General features: G+C 53.5%; 1 protein-coding gene across 3 annotated transcripts in view; it reads right to left on the bottom strand.

Moving 5' to 3' along the window:
• KDM2B (lysine demethylase 2B) overlaps positions 1-26,584 on the bottom strand; it is a 124,508-nt gene that overhangs the window by 67,197 nt on the left and 30,727 nt on the right. For 2 of the 3 annotated variants that reach the window (XM_060118163.1, XM_060118164.1), the window contains 5 exons: positions 19,804-19,897; positions 18,398-18,551; positions 9,959-10,074; positions 4,160-4,286; positions 1,551-2,032 (listed from right to left, as the gene is read on the bottom strand). In XM_060118163.1, the coding sequence (XP_059974146.1) occupies positions 1,551-2,032; positions 4,160-4,286; positions 9,959-10,074; positions 18,398-18,551; positions 19,804-19,897 (973 nt within the window). Of the gene's footprint in view, positions 1-1,550; positions 2,033-4,159; positions 4,287-9,958; positions 10,075-18,397; positions 18,552-19,803; positions 19,898-22,612; positions 22,631-26,584 lie in introns of those variants that run through there. The other variant, XM_060118165.1, reaches the window with a different exon arrangement.

Genomic DNA, 26,584 nt, shown 5'->3' with positions numbered 1-26,584 from the left:
TACACCTGCTATATAAAGTAAGACATAACCTGGATTAAAGATCCTGTACACCAGTTCCCTCTGCTGGTGGTACCTGTTAAGCTACCTGATTGGGCCCCAGGTCACCCCTCCGCTAGACCCCAAGAGTTCAGTGCCTGATCACTGAGCACCTCAAGGGCTGCAGAATAGTCTTAATATTTCTAGATTCCAGGGCCTGATACAATGTTTTCTAAACAAACAAATATACAAATGAACTAATTAAGTCCTCGGTTGAGTCTGCAGCCATCAAAGAAGAGACAAATTCAGTTTCCAACCGCGGCGGGCAGCTGGATTCACTTGAGAATCAGACATTGGAGAAGGAAGCCCAAATGTCTCTGAGGCCTCACATCAAAAAGCCTTACCAATGCTGGGACAGGAGGCAGTTCCAAGTAGTGATATCCACACAGGCACTCTGGAGGCTTCATCCCAGCCCTACTATCCACCTGCTCGGTCACCTCAGGCATGTCCCTTAACCTCCCTGAGTCTACTTCATCATCGGTTAAGTGCAGATAATATGGGTACCTACCACTTCCCTAGCACTGGTACCTGGCAGGTGGTAAGCTTTCAACAAATGTTATGATTACCACAAGACAAGGCCTCCCAATGTATTTCCTGTTTCTTAAATACATTGCACATTTGCACTCTGCCTAGAACAGCCTTCCCCATCTGGAGGACTCCTACGCAGTCTCTGTAAGGCCCAACTCAAATTTTCACTGCATAACTGTCCCAGAGCCCTGGCCCCTGGTGTGGCCAATAAGTATCCCCTCACACCACTCCCATGCCCTGGGTACACACTGTGCCCCTCAATTCCCTGTCTGCTAATTTCTTTTTTGTTTGTTTGTTTTTGGCCACACTGCACGGCTTGCAGGATCTTAGTTCTCAACCAGGAATTGAACCCAGGCCACAGCAGTGAAAGCACCGATTCCTAACCACTGGACCACCAGGGAATTCCCTCTTCATTTCTTTATCTGCCTGCTTCCCGTTCCCCCATGGCCAACACAGCTGGTGCTCAATGAGCTTGCTCAATAATTAGGCTCTACTTGGAGACCTCTGAATCCTGGGTGGCCAAGGTGGCCCTTAACTGGCTACCTAGAAGACAATCAGGATGTGCAACCTGCTCACATGAAACAGAAGCATGCTCCGGGGGAAGCCAGCCCAGAGCAGCAAGTCTTCCTGACCAGGATGGAGGAGTCTGTCCCCAGGCCCAACAACAGCATCACCAGTGCACTGTAGGCAGCAACGCCTACTTCCCTTGAAGCCTCAGATTTTCAACAAGTCCTGAGAGAAAGTTCATTGTCAACTACAGAGCCAGCTTCCACCATGAGATCCCCCTGCAAGTCTCAACAGTGGCCTCTGCTGGGACACCCTAGATGGGCTTGCTTAGACCAAAGGACCCTCTCCGCACATGGACGTACCCCCAGGACAGTCTGCACCAAGCCCCCCGGAGCTGAGCTGCCGTCAGGAACCTGCTTATTAAACAGAACCTGCCCGGCCCTCCTCAGCTGCCCAGCCCAAGGTGACCCCCTGCCCACCTTCACACCCTCCAGGAGTGCCTGGGGGTCCTCGATGCCCTCAGGAACACACTTCTTGTTCTCCGGGAGGGATTCAAGTTTCTCCACCAGAGCTTTCAGGCCCTTCAGTTCAAACTCGGTGAGGTGGGTCCACTTGGCAGAGACCTCGGTGGCGGGAGAGCCGGTGGGCGTCTTGGGGTAGTCTATGGGCACCGTGGCGGACTTCACGCTGTCTTCTGACTCATTCGACAAAGTCCTTTTGAGGAAGCGCATGGCAGGGGCTTTGGGCTTCTTCCCAGGGGCCTCCGGGTCCTCGGAGGGGGTGCTGGTGGGCGAGGCAGGGCCATCGGTGGGAGCTTTGGGCGTCTTATCTGCACCCTCCTCCTCTTCCTCCCCCTCCTCCTCCTTCTCCTCCTCCTGGGGCTGCTGCTCACAGGACTCCTCCTCCATCTCCAGCCAGGAATCAGATGAGAAGCCGTCTATGCTGGGCTTTCTTGGGGCATCTATGGGGTGGGGGGGGGGGGGGAGAATGTCACAAGAAAGACTGAGATGAACACCCCAAACTCCCTGTTGGAAGTAACCAGGACCCCCACGCACTACCCCTCCCCTTTACCCTGCAGATCGAGCTCTTTTGACAATTCTAATGGCCTCTGCCTCCCTCAGGCTCTAGAAAGGCTAGTGTCAGTCAGAGCTCTGCTTTTCCCCAGCCACGTGTACCCTGACACGTTGCCTCACCTCTCTGAACACACCTGGCATTGTACCTTTCAGTGTGTAAAAATAAGGCAAAAAGAGTACATATTATATGATTCCATTCATATGAAATGTCCAGAACAGGAGGAAATCTATAGAGAATGAAAGTAGATGAGTGGTTGCTTAGGGCTGAGGGCATGGGCGTGGGGTGAGAGGAGGAGGTGGTAGCTCAAGGGTACAGAGTTCCTTCTGGGATGATGAAAACGTTCTAAAAATTGACTGTGCTGATGTTTGCACAACCCTGGGAATAGACTAAAAACCTCTGAATGGTACACATTAAATGGGTGCATTGTATGATATATAAACTATATCCCAAGAATGCTGTTTCAAAATATAGGCAAAGAATACTTCCCCTGAAGGCTTGTAGTGAGGATTAAATAAGGCATCACAGAGCACAGTTCCTGGCACACAACTAGCACTCAAAAAAGTGAGGTGTCTCCCGAACGTCCCCCCTTCTCTTTGGCAGATGGACTGGAGAGGCAGGGGGAAACAGTGGCAAGAAAATTTAAGAAAAAAGTGGGCACCAATGACCCAAACATTGCCTCAACATTTCCTCTCAAGCCTGGAATGAAATCGGGAACTTTCTTCTATGGCCCTAAATTTCCAAATGAGAGAAGTGACCCTCAGTTGCCTGGTCCTGGGGACTGCCACAGATCAAGCCTCTGGTCCTCACGGGAACGTGTAGCTACTGCAACAACAGAGGTTATCACACTACTTCACAGTCATTTCCCATCTCCTATCGGCTGGGAACTTCAGAAGAGCAGGCTGTAGGATTTTGGTATTTTTCAACGCCTGAATCATCTAACAGGAATGAAACTCACAAGAGAACCACCCCCACCCCACCCCACCCCCAGCCGACAGAACTGAATTTCCAGGAGGCACTCCCCAGTAAAGACCCCGGAAGAAACATTTCCCCATCACATGTCTGCCCTGAAACCCCTAAAGTCAGAGGGGAGTCAAGGGAAGGAAGGAAGAGGCTTACAGTGAGAGAGAGAGAGAAAAAAAAAAAAGAATCTAAAACTCTTGGAGATTGCAGGAGAAATCGTGCAGACCCTAACAGAGACAGACCAGTCACGTTTTTCTATCCTATGATGAGAAAGATGCAGTGAATGAGGTACAGTGACTCTAGCATCCAGGAAAACCCCTCGGCAGTAACAGCACAGAGGCAGAGGGGAAGAAGCATGTTCTTCCTACAGATCACTCTTTGGGGCTGTCACAGCTAGGTGCAACTTTAGGGCGGGTGCCTGTGAGTCAAGACTCAAGGACTGAGCCATTTTGGGGGGATGATGTCCCTTTAAGTAAGGGCAGCAGGGCAGGGCGTTGCAGCTGTGGCTTATAAACGCTCTCTCCCTGCCTCTGTCAAAACCACCCACTGCTCTGCCAAGCTTGCATCCCCAGCCCTGGTCACCCCTCCCTCTGGCTTATAGCTGGCCTGGGTTTTGAGGGACTGGCTGCATCTCTTAGGCCTGCTTCTATATAGACAAAAACCTAACCCCCAACACAGGGAGAAAAAAGAATCAGCTGGTGGCCAGGAAGGGATTCAAAAAAAAGAACCAGGATTCTTTGTTCTGTAGGGAGCCTGTCTCAGCAACCTTGTCCGGGACTGGCCCCCCCGCTACATCTGCACAGTCAACCAGCAAGACCTGGGGGCTCCCAAGATGACTCTGTTGGGGTCACAATTTCCCTCTCTTGGACTCTGTATTCCAAGTGGAAAACTGACAAGGATGGCTTCCCCTCCTCTCCTCAAGGGTCTCTAGGAATCTGCTGACACTCAGGCTCAAAAGAATTCCCAGAACCCAGGACTCCCAAAGCCCCACTGAAAAAAATTATTCCTGCCCCAGCTGAGCCGTCGAGGCGGCCGGACTGCAAGGCTCACTCACCAATAAGCATTGATTCTCTCTGGTATTCCTGAGTGAGGTAGGACCGCTGGGTCACACAGTACACGTATCTCTCCAAGACATACCAGCACATCTCATAGTAGAAGGGGTAACGGAATTTGGGCTGCACCTGAAAGCAAAGATCCAGGTGCAGAGGTCAGTTTCTGGACGGCAGAGGGGAAAGGAGGGAGAGAACGGCACTGGGGTCTGGGGAGGGGAAAGTTCCTGGGGGTGGGAGTTATTTTCATCACCTTAGCAAGAGCACAAATGATGGGAAGGAAAAATGGGGGGTGGGCTGGAGGGAAGTGCTGGAAGGGGCAAGATACCAGCATGCACAAATGAGGAGGAAGAGCGGGTGAAGAGGCCTATGTAAGAGCATCATTTCAAAGGTCTCTGAGCTTTGCACAGGGAAAGCTGTACAGGGTCCACTTTGTGCTTCTGTGAGATGCAGAGAAACAGAGTTGTCCCCTGACCTGCTGACGGAGGGTGCGGGTACCTGCGGATGCAAGCCCCTGCCTGATTCTAGCTACAACAGGCACAGGCTCCTTGCTGGTTCTCCAAAATTCTTGCATAGACTCTACTACCCTTCCCTCCCACCTTGAAAAACAGAAATCAAACCCCAAACCTTACCCATTTGCAGAGACAGGCAGTCAAGCATATCCAGTACCCAGAGGGAGGCCACAGGAGGTGGACCAATGAGGATGGAGGGGGTGTGGCCTCTCCTACCACAGGGGTGGGGCCTCAGAGGGGTCCACCTCCTGCTCCTCCCCCACAACGTCTGGCACTTCCAGCCTGTATCTCCACAGATGACTCCCTCTGACACAAGTTCCTGGTGTGACCCTGGACCATCCTAACACTGGGGAACACAGCCCCGGGTCTGGAGCAGCAGTCCAGCTGGAGATCCCCTTTTGGCTGTTTCTGACAGGGGAGAAAGTATAGGTGCAGAGAGCTTTGTGCATCAGAGCTGTGAAAAGACCCAGCCCCAGGGGGATTCTGATGGGTGGCAGCACGGGGTCTACACCAATGAGATGGCAGCAAGACATGGGGAGGAAGAAATACCACTGATGGCCCTGGCACAGAAGAGTCTTTCAGAAACTACATCCCGAGCAGGCAAGGGTGGTGGGAAGTGGTCCCCGTCTCCCATGTCTGGGCCCTCTTCTGCGAGGCTACACATGCATCCCACATGTCCACACTCACTCCTGGACCCTCTCACCAAGGGTGGGTCTGCCTTGAGGGACCTGTGCAGGAGCCAGAGACCCCTCCTCACCTCTCCCGTACTCCAGGAACTCAGGGAGTTGGATGTCAAGGAAGCACACTCTCCCACCTTGCTTTGCTCACAACCAACAGGCGACATTCTACATCTGGGAGGAAGGCGAATTGAATACAAGCTGACCTAGGTGCTTCATCTGCCCTAAAATACTATTTTCCTGTGTCTCTCAGTGCCCACCTGGAAAAGGCCCCCACCCTGCCCTCTGAGAGTCTCAGCTCCAGTTCCCCATCCACCCCAGGCCCCACTGACTCAGTTTCCAGCTGCAAGGCCTTTTTCTCACACTGGGGGCGCCTCGCTTCTCCCATCTGCATCCTGGGTTCATTTGACCTCCCTGCCTCTGGTGGATGGTGTGCTTTGGAATGAGATCCTGGCTGCCACATGCTTTTGAGCTCCTCGGGGGGATGCATGGAGTTGGGAACATCATCTAGCGGTTTCCTTGGCTCCAGCTACTTTCCCGAGAACCCCAGTTTTATTGCTGGGAGAGTATTAATCTTTTTTCAGTCATTGGATCAGTGTCCTCCAGAGTTTGAAAAGGAGAAAAAGGCTCTTTGGCCTGAGGCAGACCCTGTCCTCCTGTGAAAAGAGTTTGGGGAGGGGGCAGTTCTCAGCCCCACCCCCACTCCAGAACAAGGGCCAAGCAATTTTGAAACAAATCATCAAAACCTACAGAGCAGGCTGAGGACAGGCAGGCCTGCCTCTTCTCAGACCCTCACTCACATCTCCTGACTCGATTGGTAAAACACTCAAGTTGCTTTTGACTTTTCAAATTTGGGAAACCGTCTGAGCCAATCTGCCCTGATGGGCACCATGGCGCCTGAGAATCTTTCTAGGTTAGGAAAAAAAAAATTTTTTTTTTTTTGGCTGTAGTTCAGGAGAGGAAGATAAGTCTCCCCTCATTGTTGCTGAACCCAAGGGAAACCAGCTGGGTGAAAACAAATGCTGATGAAGGAATTCAAATTCTTTTTCGTTTTATTTTTCTTATTTTTTTTTTTTTTCCAAGAGAGCACCACAGGGAACAAAACTTGCAAAGAATTGACTTACAAACAGGTTGTCGCCTTCCACCCTTCGCCTTCAAAAGGTTTCAGCCACATGCCTGGGAACATTAAACACACGATTGCTCAACATTATTTGTTGACAGCTTCGGAGCCTCATCAAATTGAGTTGTTCACCGAAAGGCAAGGCAGTCAGAAAGCAGGCCATGCTCCCAGCTTGGGGGTGGGTAATCAATCTATCAGTGGGTCTCAAGGGGTCAGTTTGAGGTCCCCAAGGTCCATTTGAGTGGCACCTGGCCTAAGCCCTTCCTCTTGGAGCTGAGTGACCTCAGGAGATCAGAACCAAAGATGTTTTGGTGCATCTACAACTCCCAGGTCTCAAGGACTTGAAAAACTAAAATATCAGGGTGGGTGGGAAGTGTCTTAAAATTTGTTTTTCTCCTGGAAAAAAAAAAAAAAAAAAAAGTCAATGGAAGAAAAAAAAATCCAATGGTAGGGGAAAGGTGAGAGGAAGGGTAAATTATTTGCAATTTCCAAATAGATTCACTGGCTGAGAGGGAATAGGACATGTTGGCATTACCTTTCCTGAGAAGGCTGCTTTCACTAGAGCCATTAGGGAAAAAAAAAAAAAAAAAAAAGATAAATATAAGAGAGATGGCAGTTTAATGATCAATTGGACCATTCCTATCCTTTATCAAGCTAACTGGAGTTAAAAATATGTAGTGAGAGTTGTCAAGATGTTATCTTCAAATAATAAACATGCAACACAAACATTCTTTGGTGTAGCTCTTCACCCCTCTGCTTATCTTTAGAATGAGAGGGGAAAGATTTAATCTACAAAAGGGGGTCAGGAAATGAAAAACCCCCCAGTCCCAGAATGCCTGCACCTGTGCGTGCTTGCCTTATGGACAGCAGGGTAAAGTCACCTATCATGCAGCCCAGAAAAATTCAACTCATGAGAACAAGACATGCTTCCTACACATAGGAGAACACTGGGGTTCCCCTGGTCTCTATGGGGAGGTTCCCCACCTTGGGCCACAAAAGCAAATTATCTTTCTAAAACAAACCCACACCGTGGGGCTTAGAGACTGACAGTTTCCTCTGTCCCACCCTCAGCATTTGGTTTCCAAGCAAAGCCGTGTTTCAGGACTCTTGAAAAACTATTTTTAAATGGCCATAACCTTCTTAAGAAAGCTCGCAGGGATATAAAGAATTAAGTTGTAGCAAGCTGACAAGGAGCCCTGGCATTTTATCTGGCTTCCAGTGCTCTCTCCCCCCAGCATCTTTTGTCTGCCTTGGCTCCTAAGACATAAACAATTGGGCCTTGTAGCCAAGCCCTCTCCAAAGACCAGAAATCAAAGCAGATTAAACAGCCTGCCGCTGGTTCCCGCCCAGCCTGCCCGCCTGCCCCCCGCCCGTCCACTTGCTTCAGGAAACCAGATGGGGTGCCCACTGAGACAACAGCGAGGGGGCGCTGCCATACTCATCTCCACGTGGGTGCGATATTCCATGGCAGCTCAGCATGGTGCTCGGGGTTCTACTCCATTACCCTCCCTCCCACCTCCCGCAGACAGGGGAGGGGATCTGGGCTCCTAACGGAATGATGGGGCCCAAATCCACTGAGATGTATGATCCAGATTCCCTGGGGGAGGGGGACGGCTGCCAAGTGAGTTGCTGAAGCCTTTAGAAATCCCAGCCTGACTCTGGCTTTCAGGAATTGCCTGGAAAGTTGTGGGCTTGACTTTTTTTTTCCTTTTCTATCCCACACCGACTTGTCTGCTCACAAACAAACTGGCCCATTCTTCAGGGCTGGCCAAAGAACAGTTGGCCAGAGTCCCAGAAAACACTTGACCCAGAGGATAAGATGACCACTCATACCCAAATGGTGCCTTTCTCTAGAACGCCACAGGGCAGCATCCCCCAGACCAGGGCTGGGATTGGCCTCCCCGCCAGACCAGGAAAGGGACGGTAGGCAGGCAAAGAAAAGAGGCACAAAAATCCACAAAGCAAGACCCAGTCTCTGCAGATATGGGCATCCCAGCAGCAAACTAGCCTATCTGAAGAATGTGCATTTGACCTTGTTAACACACCTACCTGCCCACTGAATATGGTTCAAAGTGGTCCCCAGGAAACCCTTGGACGAGGTCCCTCAACACTGGGGCTATTAAAAAGGTCAGATGCATACACAGTGGCTAAGACTTTGACTCATGTATGTGGTTCCATGCAGACCAAGGCCTGGAAATAAGACCAAGAAAGGCACGAACCCTGGGCACAGAGCATCTGCTTCTATGAGATGCTTCTTTAGGGTCCGGGCATGACAACCCTCTCTGGGAAAAAAGTCAACTCCAAGGCAAAGCCCAAGAAGACCAGGTGTGGTCTATCCATACAATGGAATATGATTAAGCCATAAAAAGGAACAAAGCACTGACAAATACCACAACGTAGATGAACTTTGAAGACACAATGTTAAGTGAAAGAAGCCGGACCAAAAGGACATTTTATATGATTCCATTTACATAAAATATCCAGAACAGGCAAATCCATAGAGATAGAAAGCAGACCAGTGACTGCCAGAGGCTAGGGAGCGGGGAATGGGGAGTGACTGCTACTGAGTATGAGGTTTCTTTTTGGGGTGATGAGAATGTCTTAGAATTAGAGGTGATGGCTGCACAACTCTGTGAATGTGCTCAATGCCACTGAATTGTGCACTTGGTGTATGTGGATTATATCTCAATTAAAAAAAAGAGAGAGAGAAAAATATTTGAAGAACTATAAGAGAAAAGAAGTAGGCCCTTTTTGCCCCAGTTTCCCGCTCTCAGACCTGTCTCAAATGCCTGGGGACGCTGGGTCAAGTTCCAGCAAGGAAGAGCCAGTGCTTTTCAGAGGAACCTCATGGAATGGAACAGAGCACGGCAGAGGGCCCATTGTCAGGTGTCTGAGCCTTGGTCCCTGCTCCTAGGGCATGGGGCTGGGGGTGGGATGCAGTGTCTGAGAAACCATCAAGGAGAAAAGCACCCCCCCTGACAACCCAGCCACAAGCAGGCATTGAGGCAGAACTCAGACAGTCCCTGGGGGACTCACAGACACGGGCTTCCTCGGGGTCCTACATCACATCTGGGGCCCCCACATGGTCAAGACCTGACCTACCTTCCAAGGTCCAGCCCCGCCCGCACCGCTCCAAACCACCACCACAACAACCATGAAATCCCCCCACTCCCTCACATCCCTTCATACACGTGGGAAGAAGGAAGAGGCACGGTTCCTGACATCTCACGGTGCTTTCTCAAGAGATACTTCCTCTTCAACAGGGGGTTTCGGCTGTCACCAGCCTGGAGGTGAATAGAAACTCCCGGGGCTCTGGGTGGGGCTCTCGCGGGCACCCCCTGCCCTGCAGAACCAGGACCAAGACCTGGCTTGAGGCAGGGAGCAGGAGGGACAAGGGACCAGGAAGGACTTCGGAATGACCGTCCCGTGCACCCCAAGCACCAGGCAGAGCTCGGGGGCCGGTGTGGCCACGAGAAGAAAAGGAAGCCGCCTCACCCGCGTTCTGTCCTCGATCTCGTAGATCCGCAGCTGCATGGGCACGTTGAAGCTGTGCAGAATGTTTCCGCCGAACACGAGAGAGTCTACGGGGGTGTAGACTGCATGGATCCAGCCTGGGGTGGGAAGGGCACAGAGAGGGTCAGCCACTGGCCCTTTGGGGGTCCTCACTATGCCCACATGCAGGAGGGCGCAGGAGGCCCAGGTGAGCACTCAGGGCCAGAGGGAGGATGCTCGGGCTGCCTGATGCAGAGGGCTGAGCTCCTGGCTGGCCTAGAGGACCCAGACCCGCAGCCCCACTGACTGCTGCTGGCAGTGACCCCTGGCTAGCTCACGTCGGTCCTGGGCAGCTGCAGACCAACCCCCTTGTCCTGAAGACCTTGGTGATGAAGTGTTACAATGGACCTGGCTGCAGCAGCCAACATAGAGGCAGGCCCTGTCCCTCTCCCCTGCAGGCCAGGGAGCTGAAAACCCCTCACTCAGGCTACTCATATGTCCTTAAGCCTTTTCCTCATCATCCCAGCGACCGTCCATCTCAGGAGGTGTCAAGGATTGCTCGGGGCCACAACTAAGGGTCGTGACATCCCGCCAGAACCCAGATACCTCCTCTGCCCGAAGCCACCCCCTGCCATCAAAATCCTCCAAGGCCCATTTCCAGGTGGTCTCCTCAGCCACATGACACCTGCATCCCCATATGAGTTCTGCTTCTGTTCTGCCCTATAACTGCTGACAAGTCTCTCTCCTGCCGACTGCAGCTTATTAACACCTTGGGGCACGGCTTTTTCATCTCCCTGAGCTCCTGGCCCAAAGGCTGGCACTGCAATCATGAGAAGGATAACTGAAGACTACCTTTGTGCCAGGCACTGGCCTGAGGGCTTGACAGGGCTCCCCTCATTTAATCTTCACAAGATCTCTACAAGGTACATGCGACATTCACCCCCAAATTACGGACGAGAAGACTGAGGCACAGAAAAGTGAAGTCACGTAAAAGGATTGGAACCCAGGGAGTTGGCCTCCGCTTGGTCCATGAAGACTAGAGACAAAGCAAGCCGCCTAATTCCTTCAATGATGGACTGAACGTGTGTCCAGTGCTCAACAGTCCTCCATGCAGCTGCTGGCTACCATACTGGACAGTGTAGAGCGAGGGGAGGGGTGGCATTATAACCCACTCCCATTTACAGATGCTGAAACCGAGGCTCCGAGAAGGAAGTCACTTGCTGAATGACGTCACAGCAGGTGAGTGACAGCGGCTCCATTTTTAACTGCCATGCTGCACTGCCGCTGCATCAGAGGCTTATTAGCACAGGCCTGGGAGTCCCGGGAGACAGGCCTGCAAACACGGAGGGGAGGCAAAAAGGGAACCAAGAAAGACAGAGGCGAAGACAAGGACGGACAGAGGCCAAGGGGCTCATGGTGAAAGACAGAGGGACAGCAGAGGGGAAAGGGGACAGACAGGGGCAACCTGAGATCCCAAGCGTTCTCCACAACGCTGAGCCTAATTCATTCGCTCGGAAGCAAAGTATAGAGGCCTCCCCGCCCACGCCGAGCGGGAGCAGTTCCAGTCTCTTTCCTCGGGGAGCTGAACACGCCAGCCCTGAGTCACGGGCAGCCACGGGTGGCCACGGCTGCCGGGAGCCGAGCTGCCACCTGGGAAGAGAGCTCGGAGGCTGCGAGGCCACTGCTGGCATCTGTGCCAACACTCTGGGCGGCGGGCCCTCCCCTACTGGGGACGATCGGTCGGACAGCGCTGGTGGTGCTCAGGGGAGGGCAGGGGAAACCCGCCAGCCAGGAGCACAGGAGCAAAGGCTTTATGTAACTCGCTTCTGCAGTTACCCGCCCACAGCTCTGGCCGCCGCTCTGCCCGCTAGGTGTGCCCTTGCCTGCCAGGTGTGCCCTTGCGGAGCTACCTGGGCTCCTTCCCCACCACCTCCCTGCCCCCCGCCCCGCCCCGCCCCGTGCAGCAGAGCGGCTGCGCCTCTAAAGTCCCGGTTTCCCGGTTTCCGGGACTTCCCTGGCGATCCGGTGGTTAAGACTCCACGCCTCCACTGCAGGCGGCACAAGTTCTATCCCTGGTACAGGAACCAAGATCCTGCAGGCCCCGCGGTGAGGCCAAAAAAAACAAGTCCCGTTTTCCACATCTGCTTCAGCCTCTCTGCCTCAGCTGTGTACCAGCTGATATTCTCAACTGTACATTTTTTTTTGTTTCTACCAAGCGAAGCCACACTGTCTTTTACTATTGTTGTTACCACCACCAGCATTATTTAAGCAACATTTCCTAAGACTGGGACCTAGGACAGCCGGGTTCAAGCACATGCTCGTGGTGGGGTGAAGCCTGAATGGGACAAAGATTCCTGGGTCCCTTTCCTATGCTCCTCGCATGCCCACCTAATGCTTATGAAAGCCCACGTCCAGGGGCCTGGGGTGGAGACTGTCCCCAGTGCTGACTCACCACATGGCCTGGGGCACTCGACTGTCCCCTCTCCTGGTCTCCACGTGCCCGTGTGAAATGAAGAAGACCACTGCTTCCCTTGTCAGAACTCAAACCGTGTAAGCAGCTGCCGCTGATATGCGTGGTAGTCCCGTCCATCACGAGGGCTTTGGAAGGAACGGCACCCTCGTGAATCTGCATTCATCAGCCCCGGACTCTCCCTTCTGGAAACGCAGACTCGCTCGACTTATATCTATTCACCTGATGTGAGAGGTGCTGTTGCGAGGAGAGGGGCAGGGAATCTGTACTGACATTCCAGGGGTTCTAGGAGCTTCTCTCCACTCTCCTCTCCTCCCCAGGCTGGTGCCTCGCAGGTAGGTCAGGCAGCCTGGCCTGGATTAGAGTCACTGCCCAGCCCCCTGCCCGCAGCCCTCCTCACATCTGCTCCGTTACTTAAACGCTTGCTTCTAGGACTTCCCTAGTGGTGCAGTGGTTAAGACTCGGCGCTTCCACCGCAGGGGGCGCTGGTTCCATTCCTGGTCAGGGAACTAAGATCCCACATGCTGTGCAGTGCAGCCAAAAAATTTTAAAAAAAAGTTTAAAAAAATTTTTTTTTTTTTTTTCTTTTTGCTGTATGTGGGCCTCTCACTGTTGTGGCCTCTCCCGTTGCGGAGCACAGGCTCCGGATGCGCAGGCCCAGCGGCCATGGCTCACGGGCCCAGCCGCTCCGCGGCATATGGGATCCTCCCAGACCGGGGCACGAACCCGTATCCCCTGCATCGGCAGGCGGACTCTTAACCACTTGCGCCACCAGGGAGGCCCAAAATTTTTTTAAATAAACACTTGCCTCCGGAAGAACCACTGACTGGAAATAACAGCATTCAGAAGCCCCATCTGAACCCACCCTCCCAATACTCGTTCACTGCATCCCAGGAAGCACGAGAGAGCAATTGTTCCCAGACTGGTGACTGTACCGAGGATGCTGGCATCTGCCTCCTGCTTCCAGGCCAGAGACTCCAACAACATGAAGGCGATAACAGAGGCTACCAGGCCAAGCGACAAGGGACAGATCCAGTCACGGAAGGAAAGCAGGCGACCCACAAAACCAACTGACGGGTATTCTCTGGGACGTGAAAGGTCGAGAAGGCTGCGGGGGCACATGGTGTCTGACCCACAGCCCAAACGCTCAGGGTTCAGAATGAAAAGGCCCCTGACCCACATTTGTGTGGCTGTTGCAGGGATAAACCCAAAGGTCCCAGAACTCAGGGGTGCCTCACAGAGGCCCACGGCCTGCTTCCTTCAGGAGCATCCACGAACTCCCTGTGCTGGCCCAGGCCCGGGGCTGGGCACGGTGGCTGCCAGGATGAAGCCAGGATGGCCTCTCCTCTCTGGGAGCTCATAGCTGGTACCAGGGGCCCAAACTGCCAGGCCACGGGCTGCATCAGACCCAGGGGCATGTACGGTTTGACCCACCCATGTTATCAAAATGGGGAAATTTCGGGCTTCCCTGGTGGCGCAGTGGTTAAGAATCCGCCTGCCAATGCAGGGGACACGGGTTCGATCCCTGGTCCGGGAAAATCCCACATGCCGCGGGGCAACTAAGCCCGTGCGCCACAACTACTGAGCCAGCGAGCCACAACTACTGAGCCCATGAGAAGCCCGCGCACCGCAACAAACTGTAGCCCCTGCTCTCCGCAACTAGAGAAAGCCTGCGCACAGCAACAAAGACCCAACGCGGCCAAAAACAAAAACAAAAAAATAAATAAATTTTTTTAAAAATGAGGAAATTTCACAAGGCTATCTGAACTGCTTTCCTCTCCAGAAAAATGAGAAGCTGGGCCCATCAGGCCCTCCAGCCCTAACTGGCTGGAGCCAAGCAGCAATTCCCCAGTTTCCCAGAGCGCCTCCACCCCAGCCTGCTTCACTGCCAGCCCTTCTCTACTCTGCACCCATTTTACAGATAGATCATCTCAGGTCCAAGCCATTATACTGTTAAATAGCTAGGAGTTACTGTTTCTCAGACTTGCCCAAGTCTAAGAAATACCTGGGGCTACTGTGAATTTTACTACAAGGCAAGGATGGGAAATACTTTCAGGCCAGCCCAAGCCACAGACCCCAGGGTCCTTCCCAAGCCCCTGTACTGGGCTCCACCATCCTGATGCTACCTGGCTGGACATACACTCATGATGGAGTGTACATCTCACGTCCTCCCCAGCACATTCCGCACTGCCAAGTGGACCCTTAAGAAAGTTTATTAAATGAGCACAAAATTCTCCCAAACTCACACAGCCGAGAAGGGGGACCAGATCCCAAGCCTGCTGATTCCCAGGCTGACAGGGAACCAGGTGGGTTCTGAAACTAGACACACTTGGGTTCTCATCCTGCCCTGTCACTTATTAACTGTGTGACCTTGGACTAGTTTGTTCACCTCTCTGGGCCTCAGGAACCTTCACTTTTAAAAAGGGGATGGGAGGGCTTCCCTGGTGGCGCAGTGGTTGAGAGTCCGCCTGCTGATGCAGGGGACACGGGTTCGTGCCCCAGTCCGGGAAGATCCCACATGCCGCGGAGCGGCTGGGCCCGTGAGCCATGGCCACTGAGCCTGCGCGTCCGGAGCCTATGCTCCGCAACGGGAGAGGCCAAAACAGTGAGAGGCCCGCATACCGCAAAAAAAAAAAAAAAAAAAAGGGGGTGGGAGTGGGGGTTGGGGGGATGTTTCCTTACATTCTTACGGAGAAGTGATGTACATAAAATGATTGTTGCTCAGTAACGCAAGTTATTACTATTAACTACAGTTCACCTGGGCAGGTGAAGCCAGAGGGGGAATTGGCCATAGGTCAGGTCAAGGGAAGGAAAAAGATGTCACCAGTTCCACTGCTGAGTTCCAACTCCAGCTTTCCTTACTCCTAATGATCAGGCTGAATCTTGGTGACTCCCGGGCCACTCCCGACTCTAACTCTGACTCTGTGGCCTGGCGAGGCTACTGTATTCCCACCTCCTCCACCTTCGAGAGCTGCCAGCTCAACGGGACAAACCCAAGCCCCTTTCTCCAGGTCATCTTACTCCTGAGTCACCTTCAACAGTCTTCCTCTTCCAGGCAGCTTTCCTGGACTAACCAAGAATGAGGCCTGAAGAACCACCACCTCTGAAACATAGCTAGCACCCAACCCCTCACCCTCAGACAAGAGAAGAAAAAGATAAACCAAGTCTACAAAGATACTGTGACATTTAAAATCTTCCTAACCCAATGGCATCCACGAGCTTTCACAGAGCTGATGGGGAGGCTTGAGGCCAGCGTGAGGTAGGGCGCATCTAAGGTCACACTGTGGAGGTGAAAACCCAGGTCAGAGGTGGGAAATGCCAGAATTAGATTCTCCACTTTCCACACCCAAAAGCTCACATGCAGTGGCGGGATTCCCCAAGGCTCTCTCCCCAAAGCCACATCCCAGCTACCACAAATCTCAGATGTGTGTCTGGTTCAGAGGGTGTGAGGACCCAAGATGCTCAGCTAGTTCAGTGACTCCAAAACTCTGGTCCTTTAGTTTTCACTGGTTGACAACAAAATAAGAAAAATGAAGATGGTATAGATTCTCATAAACTCAAACCCATCAAATTTCAAGTAGTGACTGTCCTTTATTCTGGTATTACATACTCCCATCTTTTTTAGTGTCAGAATAGTCTTTCACGAAACATCAACAAAAGAAGCTGACAGGTTGTTTTTTTTTAATTAGTGCCCATATTTAGCAAAACTATAAGATAATAACGTTGATATCAGTTCCCAACTTTTTTTTTTTTAACTTCATGAAATCAATGTCGGGGAACCACATGTACACCCTGCCCTTGAGAAGGTGACAAATTCCAACTATCCCTTTTTTGTTTCCCAAAATCCAGGAAAAAAATCCTGGTGTCTCACTCAAGACTGTTAGGGCCAAAAGTCTTTGCTGAATTCTAAATAGACTCCTACCAGCTGCAGTTCAAATCCACGTCCCCTCTTCCTGCCTTCAACAGTCACACCCCTGCTGGGGCTTAGATGCTGCTTCTTGAGACCTTTTCCAACTTGCTTAAGGCACCAAAATTAACCCCCTTCCCATCCCAGATCGGGGGAAAGCAATGGGCCACCTCCCAGTTCTGAAAAAGGCCCTGTGAGAAAAACGCCTGTCCTCCCAGGGAGGCTAAGGAGGCCTGCACTCAGGGGACAGAGTTGGGAGGGACCTTGAGGATCCCAGAGTTCAGCCTCACCCTGCCCCCACTGTAGAGATGGGACAGTTGAGGCACAGAGAGGGGAAGAGATCAGCCCAAAGTCACAAAGACAGCAGCAAGGCCAAGAGCACGCCAGCCTCCCTTTGAATCTACCAGGGCCGATCTTCCAACACCTGCAGAGTGGCCTTGAACACGCTGCAGGATACCACCTCCTTCCAGGGTGTGCTCCATAAATGCTGTCCACCAACTACAATTCCCTCCTGTCCCAAGCAGCAGTCCCTCCCCTCCCGGAGTCAAGCAGCTCCAAGGATGGACCTGGGGACCTGACAACAAAGTCACCCCCACTAAACCCCGCCACCTCCAAATCCCAAACTTCCCTAATAGTGAAACCTCTGCCCAACTTTCTAGAAGAGCCCGCGTGTGCAGGTCCCATCCCCCCGGTGGGAACTGCCACCACAACTGCTCCCCCTTGTGTTGACACTGACTTGATGTCCAGACCCAAGGCCAACTCCAGGCCAACTCTCAGAAACTTACGTGTGACCAGCTTCTCCATCCAATGGATCTTAGTGGCCTCAAAGGAGGTCTTGGACCCTAAGATCCAAGCTTCCACTCAGTGGCAATTTCCCTGCAGGCTCCTTGGCATATGGCCTCTACTTGTGTACCTCCAGTGATGGGGAGCTCAGTGCCTAGAAGATCACCTCATTCCAATACCACTTGGCTATACCTCGTCTTCCAAGATATGATCCTTCAACTGGCCGATGGCCATTACCATACATCTTCCCTTCCTGGGTAAAACAACCCAATCCCTCCTTCAAATTCACCTCACCTGATGTGGTATCCAGACTCTTCTCTCTCTCGAGGTTGACTTACCCATGAGGGTAAGTCATTACAACCCACGAGGAACACAACCTCCTACATGTGGCCTGACCCTCTCACTCTATACAGTGGGACTGTCACCTCCCTCATGCTGAGTAAAACACTTCCACTAAAATGCAGCCTAAGATTCCCAGGTCATCTGCCACATCCACTAGTGACTCGGCCTGTAACTGGTCAAAAGCCCTCAGCCCATCTCCCAGGAGCTGTAGGCAAATGGGTCTCGGTTCACTCAGTCCTCACTACCACCCTGGGAAGTCTTCCATTTTACAGTTGAGAACACTGAGGCACTGAGATTAAGTCATTTCCAGGAAGTCAGGCTTGTAAGCAGCAGAGCAGGAATTTGAATTAGGGCGGGGTTTTCTGGCCCCAGGGCCCATGCTCTTAATTATTGCCCTCTGCTATAGCTGTAGTTAATTTTTTTTTTTTTTTGAAAGGGGAGAGTCCAAGTACAGAAACTGACCTTGATCCCAATTACATTTCATCTTGTTCTGCAGGAAGGAAGCTGCCACTCTGGGCGCATTCCCCTCTACCCTCTTCCCCTGGGCCAACTCTCCCTTCTCCCCTTCCCAGCCATCAGGATGAAGTTGCCCCTCCCCTCCCCACAGGACCACCCTCATCCTCACCCTCAGAAATCTCAGCAGGACATCTTGGAGGAAGGCATTCAAACTTCCCCTGAGGGAGGGCCCTCAGGAGGCTTTCTCCCCAAGAGAGAATTCTAGCTCACAGGCAGGAAAAAACAGGTAAGATGTGAGAGGCTATTTTTCCCTGCAGCCTGAGACCTGCTTCTCTCCTTCTCTCAGGGACTGCCAAGGGCAAGGAGGCCCAGAGAAACCCCATCACTTGGCCTAAACGCCTGGCTGAGGCCACCGGGTCAACAGGAGGCTGCTAAAAGTCAGTGGCCAAGCAAAGAGCCCAGTGCCAGCCTCGCGGGAACCTACCGGAAGGGATGAAAAATGTGTAGCCCTGTTTCAGCTCAATTCTTTGGCATCGCTCCACACGGTCTCCCAGGAAGATGTCGCTCTGTTTGCCTGACAGCACCCACTCCTCGTACAGTGCCAAATTGTGCAAGGTTGGAGGAATCAGCCAAAAGATCTTAGGAGGAAAAGGAAGCAATCAGTTAAAGATCCAGGCCAAAGTCTCTGATTTCTTCCAGGCTCTGCCACAACCCAGAAGACAGTCCCACCTGCCTGGGAGCAGGGAGGGTGGGGGAGGACACATCCCCGGGGACCCTTCCAGGACCAGGCCCAAAGGGTCTCTGGGGTGTCAGGGAAAGCTGTGCCGCCCTTCTGGGACACCCCTTGCCCGCCTTTAGAGAATCTCCATTCCAGCTGAAACACCAGGGTGGGAAGACTTCCTGGACTGAGTGGAACATTCTTTCTCCTGAGCCGTGGGCTTGTCAGGGAGGTGGGGGAAGGAGAAGAAGGGGAATTTCCTAAGTTGTAGGATAAAATGGCCCAATAAATAAAACCAGCTTGTGCTGGCTCTGGAGAAGGAGGAAAAACATCTGGAACCAAGAGGGATGACTTCCTACCCGGAATTTCTTCCAACACATTCGGTTAAGACAAATGCACACGCAGACCCAGAGGAGCAGGGCAGCACACACGTATTCTCGAGGAGCACCCACATCCATGCAGGGACCCCGACGTCCCCACGTGGACATGCACACAGGAGCAGACACAGCAGGAGCACCCTGAACGCATGACTCACGTCCTTTCTCTGGGTGATGTCTGTCCCTAATGTAAACTGTTCTTGCAGGCAACTAGACTTTTAAGTTAAAAGGTCCCAGTGCTGGAGCTGAAATTACAGCTGGGGGACATGAATGCTGGAGGTTCTTGGGAGCCAAATCTGGAGTTCTAATCTGGCCCAAGATGCACAGGACACGGGATTGAGTAAGCAGGTGTGAAAGGGTGACCAGATGTGATGCAAAAGAGTTGACCTTGGGCTTCCCTGGTGGCACAGTGGTTGAGAGTCCGCCTGCCAATGCAGGGGACGCAGGTTCGTGCCCCAGTCCGGGAAGATCCCACATGCCACGGAGCGGCTGGACCTGTGAGCCATGGCCACTGAGCCTGCGCTCCGCAACGGGAGAGGCCACGACAGTGAGAGGCCCGTGTACCGCAAAAAAAAAAAAAAAAAAAAAGAGTTGACCTTGACCTTTCCCTCCAGAAGATGACAGAGGGTGAGGAGTTGACCTTGACCTTTCCCTCCAGAAGAAGACAGAGGGTGAGAAAGTCCTCACAGGGTGGGGTCTGGCTGGAGGGGGGGGGGGCAGAAGCAGAAAGGTGAGCGAGCCCCTCCCTGCACAAACAGCCAGGCATGTACAGAGGTTTGAAGAGACTCAACTCACCTTCCCACCCCGGAAAACATGGTACCAAACGGAAGTGCCTCCAAAGTCGATGTGGAAGTCAGTGAAACAACCTTTCACGCTCATCAGACAATACCTGCAGCACAGAAGCGGGGAAGCAGAAAAACAATTCAATGCCTGAAATCACAGGAGGTGAGCAAACAGCTTCAGAGATGCTTGACCTGCTGCCCTTTTATAAACGCTGACACTGGGGAATTTTCTTTTTTTTTTAGACCCAAATCTAATCGGAGTTCCCCACTGGGGAAGCCCCTGTGATCAGGTGGCGAATCTCAAGCATTGGCTACCTGCCCCCAAGGCTGGGAGAGGCATTTTTGTTTTCAGGTTCCCGCGAGAGAACTGGCAACCCACAGGCCACTTGGTTCCTTCCTCGCAGACGGTTTTTACTCTTGCCCCACCCCTGCCTCCTACCCAAGCAAGAGGCTTCATTTCTGCTCCTTCCAGCTCCTATACCTGCAGTTCTCCCAAGCTGCCAGGCCCCTTTGCAGCAGCTGGGCCCTCTGGAATTCAGCTGTAAACCACCTGCATAGCTTGCCAATTACTAGTCCCCATTCATCTCCTCATTCATTCAACAATCACGTACTGAGAGGCAACCAGTGGTCCAGCCCAGAGCTAGGCATGGCACTTAGAGAAACGCACAAGACCCCTGCCATTAAGGATGAAACAGCCTTAAGGGAGCACTACCCTGGGAGAGTTAAATGACAAGACGAACTGCAAATGATTGCAAAGTAAGCAATGCAGCTGAAAGTACAAGGGTACCAGCCGTAAAAGACCACGGTGTATGATTCCACGTATGAAATGTCCAGAGTAGGCAGATCTACAGAGACAGAGAGTGGGTTAGTGGTGGCCAGAGGCTGGGGTGTTGGGAGGAAATGGGGAGTGACTGCTAATGGGTACAGGTCTTCATGGTGGGGTGACAAAAACGTACCAAAATTGATGGTGGTTGCACAACTCTGTAAACATACTAAAAAACATTGAATTGTACACTTGAAGTGGATGAATGGTATGTGAACTGTACCTCAATAAAGCTGCTAAAAAAAAAGTAAAGCGATAAAGACCCTCGGGGTGGGGGGGTGGAGTGGCAGAGAGGGAGGAAGGGAGTCAGAGAGGGAGGGCCTGGCCCTGAGCGGCTTGGACAGAGGGAAGGCATTCGGGAGAAGAAACCTGCCAGCAGCCCCGCTTCTAAGCTCTAGCAACTGCCAGACAACCCACCCTTCCTTACAGGAACTCACCCGTCCCCTCCCTCCTCCCTCCACTTGCTGCCCTCCTAGGGGTGGGCAGAGCTTAGGAGGAGGGGGGACAGACAGGCTTCCAGGTCCGGGCCTGGCAGACGGCAGTGCCAGGGCCCCCTCCCTCTCCCCCACCCCTTCCCCCAAGAGCCACAAGAGCACGGCTGGGGCAGTCCCCCACGGCTCATGCTCTCACACCTTGGCACTTCCGGAGGCCCGCATACACATGCTTACCCCACTGACCTCTTTTCCCCGCTGCACTTTGCTTTTCCATGGTTTGGGAAGAGGAGAGGAATGGGGCGGGGTCGGGCAGGGAGGAGCCAGCAGCCTGAGAGGAGATAATGGGGGGGGGCCAGCGGGGACGTGAGCTGAGCTGGTTAGGAGGCTGGAGGGTTCCAGGCGCCCCCTCCCTCTGGTTGCCTTTTGCACCTCACATTCAGGTGGACCCGAGGCTCGGCAGTATGCAGGCGGCGTGCCCCGCGTCCCTCCTCCGGATAGGCTGGAAGGAGCCTTAACCATGTGTCTGCAGGAGGCTGACAAATCAGAAGGCCTTCCTGCACAGCAGAGCCCCGCTGCCTAGCAACCCCATCGGAGGGGTGTAGTTGACAGCACAGGACGCAGCCCTGTCACGAAGACAGGCGCGGGCTGTGCTGCTGGCGCTGGGGTTGTTAAAGTCCCGGCTCCGGCTCCGGCTCCGGCTCCACTCTCTGCTGCCTCCTCCCAGCCCACCCAAGCCAGGTCCCCACTCTGAAGGCCTGGGTGATTCTCTTCTCTCCAAGGAACTGGAGGGGTAGGGGGCCTGCTAAGCCCCAGTCCACCCCACCCCCATGGACCACGCCGGCCTCTTCTCTCCAAGCACCACTTCAAAATATTAGTCCTCATTTTCCTAAAACCACTCTTCCTCTCGGTTTTCTTCTTCTCTTTCTTTAATCTAACCTTGGTTTCCACCTCCTCCAGGCCTGAGCAGAACACAGTCTGGGGAAAACAATTTAAGTGTTTGTGGGGTGGAGAAAGGCGAGGTGCTTCCTTCGGTCTGCAGCTGGATACCCACCCAGGGGCCCAAAGCAGGAAGGAGAGGAGCTTGGCTCTTGGGCTCCAGGACCCAAGTCTCCCCGGCCAAACAGGTCGTCCACCTCCAACCTGCCAATCTCCTGCCGCAGTTCCAGCCTCCCCAGCACACGCGGAAACGGAATCCCTGCGAGCTGCGGCTGCTGCGAACAAGGGAAAGTTCTCCAAGTTGAGCCTGCGTCCGCTCTGCCCTCCCAGTCACCCTCCAGCACCCTCCGAGGCCCCTCGGAGCTTGGGGGCGCCAGTTCCAGCCCCGCCTCTCCATGAAAGGCCCCTCCTCCCATGTCCCTCATTTCCTGGCTGCCAGGCGTGGGCCGCCCCTCCTGCCGGGCAAGTGCACGCTTTAGGGTGGCCAGGGGAGCTGGGACGGGGCGGCTTTTGTCCCGTGCCCCTGCAGCCGTCAGCCCGCCTGCATCCTCGGCTGCCCCGCACTCATTCCCCGTTTCCCCCCTCACTCCTGCTTCTCGCTCGCTCTGGCGTGACGCCTTTGCACTGACCTCTAACAGCTTCCTCTTCCAAAGCACACCGCAGTCACATGGGCACCCCGGCTCGGTGCCACGGCCGCTAAGCTCTCGCCGCGGCCGGCCAGCCGGCCTGGTTTCCGCCTCGGCCGCCCCCTGCCCGGAAAGCCGCGCCCCTCGACACCCCCACTCACGGCGCGGGCGGCTTCTGTGTAGGACACCCTCCAAGTTGGCGGATGAAAATCCCGCGCCCCCGACCTAAGCTTTTGGGGGCTTCCCGCCTCCCAAGGCCGGGGCTGGCTAGGGAGGAGCGTGGTAGGAGGGGACGCTGCACCTGCAGCACCAACTTTGGGGCGCTGCCTCTGGTCTGGGGAGGCGGGGCAGCCCCACCCCGCCGTTTTCCCTCCAACTTAGCGAAACTCCCCCGGCAGCCCAGGCGGCGTCCCCTCAGGCAAAGGTCTGGCGGGGGGACCTGGAAAGCTGGCACCGGGTGACGGGGCTGGAGGCGCCGAGCGCGCGTGCACACACGCTACACACTTACACGCAGCCCCGGGAGACACAAAGAGCGGCTCCGTGACGCCGGCCGTGCAGCCCGCGGGAGGGAGGCGACCCACACCCCGCCCCGGTGTGCCCCGAAGGAGTGAGGGGCTCCCGGGCAGCCCCGGGCCCGCGGGGTGCAGCGCAGGAACGCCCGCCCGGCCCCGCCCGCGGTTACCCTCGACTGCAGCGCGGCTCCCGGGCGTCCCCTTTGGCGGCTGAGGCTCGACGCTCGTCCGGCCCCCGGGCGACCAGAGTCGAGCCCCCTCCACGGTGCTGCCAGGCCCCTGTCGAGGACCGCGGAGCCCTCGCTCGCTTCGTTCTTTTCTCGGGGAGCCGGGCGCAGCCTGCGCTCATCCCCGCGCAGAAACTGAACACCCGCACGGCACGGCGGCTGCCAGGGAGGCGGAGGGAAGCCGCGGCGGCGACAGGGAAGCGCGCCCGACCAGCGTCAGGGGACGCCGCCGCCCACGGCCGCCCCCTCGCCCGGGCTGGGTGGGGGCACGAGGGTAGCTCTCCCCACCTCCGTTCTACCTGCAGGCGCTCGGGGACTCCCGCACGCCCGTTTTCAGGGAGTGTGGACGCCGTCCTGCTGCTGAAGGCGACGACCCAGCAAAACCACCTTCCTGAAACGCACCCCTCGGGGCAAAGCTATAGAAAGGACCAGTGCCAGGGGGTGGAGGGCTTGTCTGATTCCGGGTATGGCAGCCCAGAGATCAGGGATGCGGCTCTGGCCCTAAAACAGACTAGCTGTGACCTTGGACAACCACTTCCCCTCTCTCAGCAGCTTCCTTGCCCTGGGGGCAGGGAGGTGACCTGACGTTCATCTGCAATCTAAGATGCTCATTTGCTGCGCCTGCCCCTACCTGCCCCCTTAGTAGCTGTGTAACCCCACTGTCATAGAACTATTGTGGGAATTCATTGAGATAAACACTTTGATTACTTAATCCAATCTTCACAACAGCCCTGTAAGGTCATTTGCAGGACTGTACCCATTTTAAAGATGAGAAAGCAAGACAGGCTCAGAGGTGGTGACTCACCCTGATCACTACCCTCGTAGTGGGGTGCTTACCCAAGCAGCCTGTCTCAGAGTTTCTCAGCCCTTCTCCCCAGGTCTCCCTGGTAAATCCCAAGATCTCAAGAAGCAGAGTCTGCAGGTTACAGCCAAACCTCAACCACTAACTGAAGAAGTCAGTCCAGCTCAAATCAGAAATCCCCCCTCCAGGCCACACTCATCAGGACCACAGCCCTCTTCCCATCCCACCTTTCCCCCATAAACCACAAGGGGGGCCAGGAGATGGTGGTATGGTGTCTGCAGGGGCAGAAATCAAACTTCTGGATTCTTTGGCCAAATCCCATTCCCTGGGCTACCCAGCATTATTAATTAATAGGTTCCAATTATCAAGTGCTCATAATAATAGCTGCTTACATGCATGATACCATTTTATCCTTAAAACAACCTAATAATCCCCATTTTAGGGAACTGAACATTAAGCCATTTAAAGGTGGTCAACGCCCTGGCCCAGGGTGTTGCTTCCTTGTGTCATTTACTGGATGGCTCACCCATTAGTACCTCCCTGATGGCCTGCTGTGAGGTTAAACTGTAAACTCCCTGGAACTGGTTGAATTTTTTACCTTATGTATGCTTTGCCTATTTAAAAGAAAAGATAGTAATGACAAAGACTATCCCCGACCTTAGATTTGAGCACCAGTCACTGAATTAAATGAACTCAGAGAGGAGAAGGCCCTGACAACAGGATCAGGCTGTCCACATGGGAGACATATTACTTTTCTTTTTTATTATTTTGTAGTTTGGCTGCACCACGCAGCATGCAGGATGGTTCCCCGGGCCTCCGCAGTGAAAGCACCGAATCCTAACCACTAGACCACCAGGGAACTCCCCCATATTACTTTTTAAGTCACAAATGCCCAGATCCTTGTGAGTAGGGACCACACCAGATTCATCTGTGTAAGTGCAGTACCCAGCAACAGCCCTATAATTATTCTAATCAGCTATGTGACACTGGACCAAATCTTTCCCCCTTCTGGATCTCAGCATTCCATTTTTAAAAACTAGTCAGGGCCCTCTAACTGGTGGCCCTTACAGATCAAACCAGGCCCTAGATATGCTTGGTTTCGCCAGCACTCTTTAAAAAAAAAAAAAATTTTTTTTAAAGGCTGCCTCTCCAGTTATCCAGAAGCCACACCAGCCCCTACTGTCTTACACTCAGCTGCTACCTCCATTACTGCATTGAACCACTATGATTTCCAGCTTCTTTGTCTGTTAAATGGGGATAGTAACCTGCTTCCAGTATCATGGAGATCTGTGTGCTAAGTGTCTAACACAGCACCTGGGGCCATACATGGCACCACAGGAAAGGCTGGCTCTCTTTGTTCTTCTTTTCAAGGTAGAAGGGAAAAGCCAGGAATCCAGAGACCTGGGTCCGGGGCGTGGCCCACATGTGACATGAGCAGCCTCTCTAGGTCAGTTTCTCTATGTGATATATTACACAGGGACGATCATTTATGATGCCAGCAAACACGGTTGATGAGAGCGAGAAGGTAAATGTCGGCTGTAGAGATGCCCTATGCAAATGTGAGGGAAGGGAGATTAAAAAGCAGAGGATGCCAGGATTCCAATGGCAGCTGCAGCCCCTGTGTGTCTACAGGAGGCCGCGTAGACAAACATCTTATCCCAACCACATTTCACATCCACTGCAGGCTCCATCTTCCCCACATCATGGAGGGAAGCAGGGCAGGGATGACAGGATCACCACTTTGTAAACTGAGTCTCTAAGAGGAGATAAAAGATTTGCCATAGCTCAGGGAGTGACAGAGGCAGCCCCGAAACTTGGTCATCCCAGCGCCTGTCTTCATCCTGTTCCAGCTGCATACCCCCAGAAAGTACATGGGAAGAAAATGAAGTCAATTTTCAATTTTGGGGGGCCAAATGTAGGCTTTACACGGGATCCCCTTTTGGCTGGGCTTTTGAGCTCTTTCAGTCCACTGTATATCTCTAATACACCAGCAAACCTCATTTCTGCAAGCCCAGTGGGCTACAGGAGCAGGTGAGAACAGAAAAGACTCACTAATTTCTTTCTGGAATACCCAACGGTCCTAAGTGAAAAAGGTGTGCCCATGTCATAGACCCAGGAGATTGTAGAGGTTTTAAAACCTGTCCACAAAGTCTTTGAGAGCTCCCCACCCCTTCCAGAGGCAGGGCCAAATTCCCCTCCCTTGAGTGTGGGTAGACTTAGTGACTTGCTTTTAACTACTATAATATGGCAGAAGTAAACAGTATGTGACTTCCAAAATTAGGTTATAAAAGGCACTGTGGCTTCCTCCTTGCTCTCTCTCAAACCATTTCTGGCGGAGGGCAGGAAGCTGCCATGTCATGAGGACACTCAAGCAGCCCAATGGAGAGGCCTACATAGTGAAGAATTGAGGCCCAGGCCTGAGGCCCAGGCCTAA

The sequence above is a fragment of the Mesoplodon densirostris genome, chromosome 15 (genome assembly GCF_025265405.1).
Source record: "Mesoplodon densirostris isolate mMesDen1 chromosome 15, mMesDen1 primary haplotype, whole genome shotgun sequence".
Classification (NCBI taxonomy): Eukaryota; Metazoa; Chordata; class Mammalia; order Artiodactyla; family Ziphiidae; genus Mesoplodon; species Mesoplodon densirostris.
The sequence above is the reverse complement of the archived record's forward strand: the minus strand, read 5'-3'. Positions and strand labels throughout refer to the sequence as shown.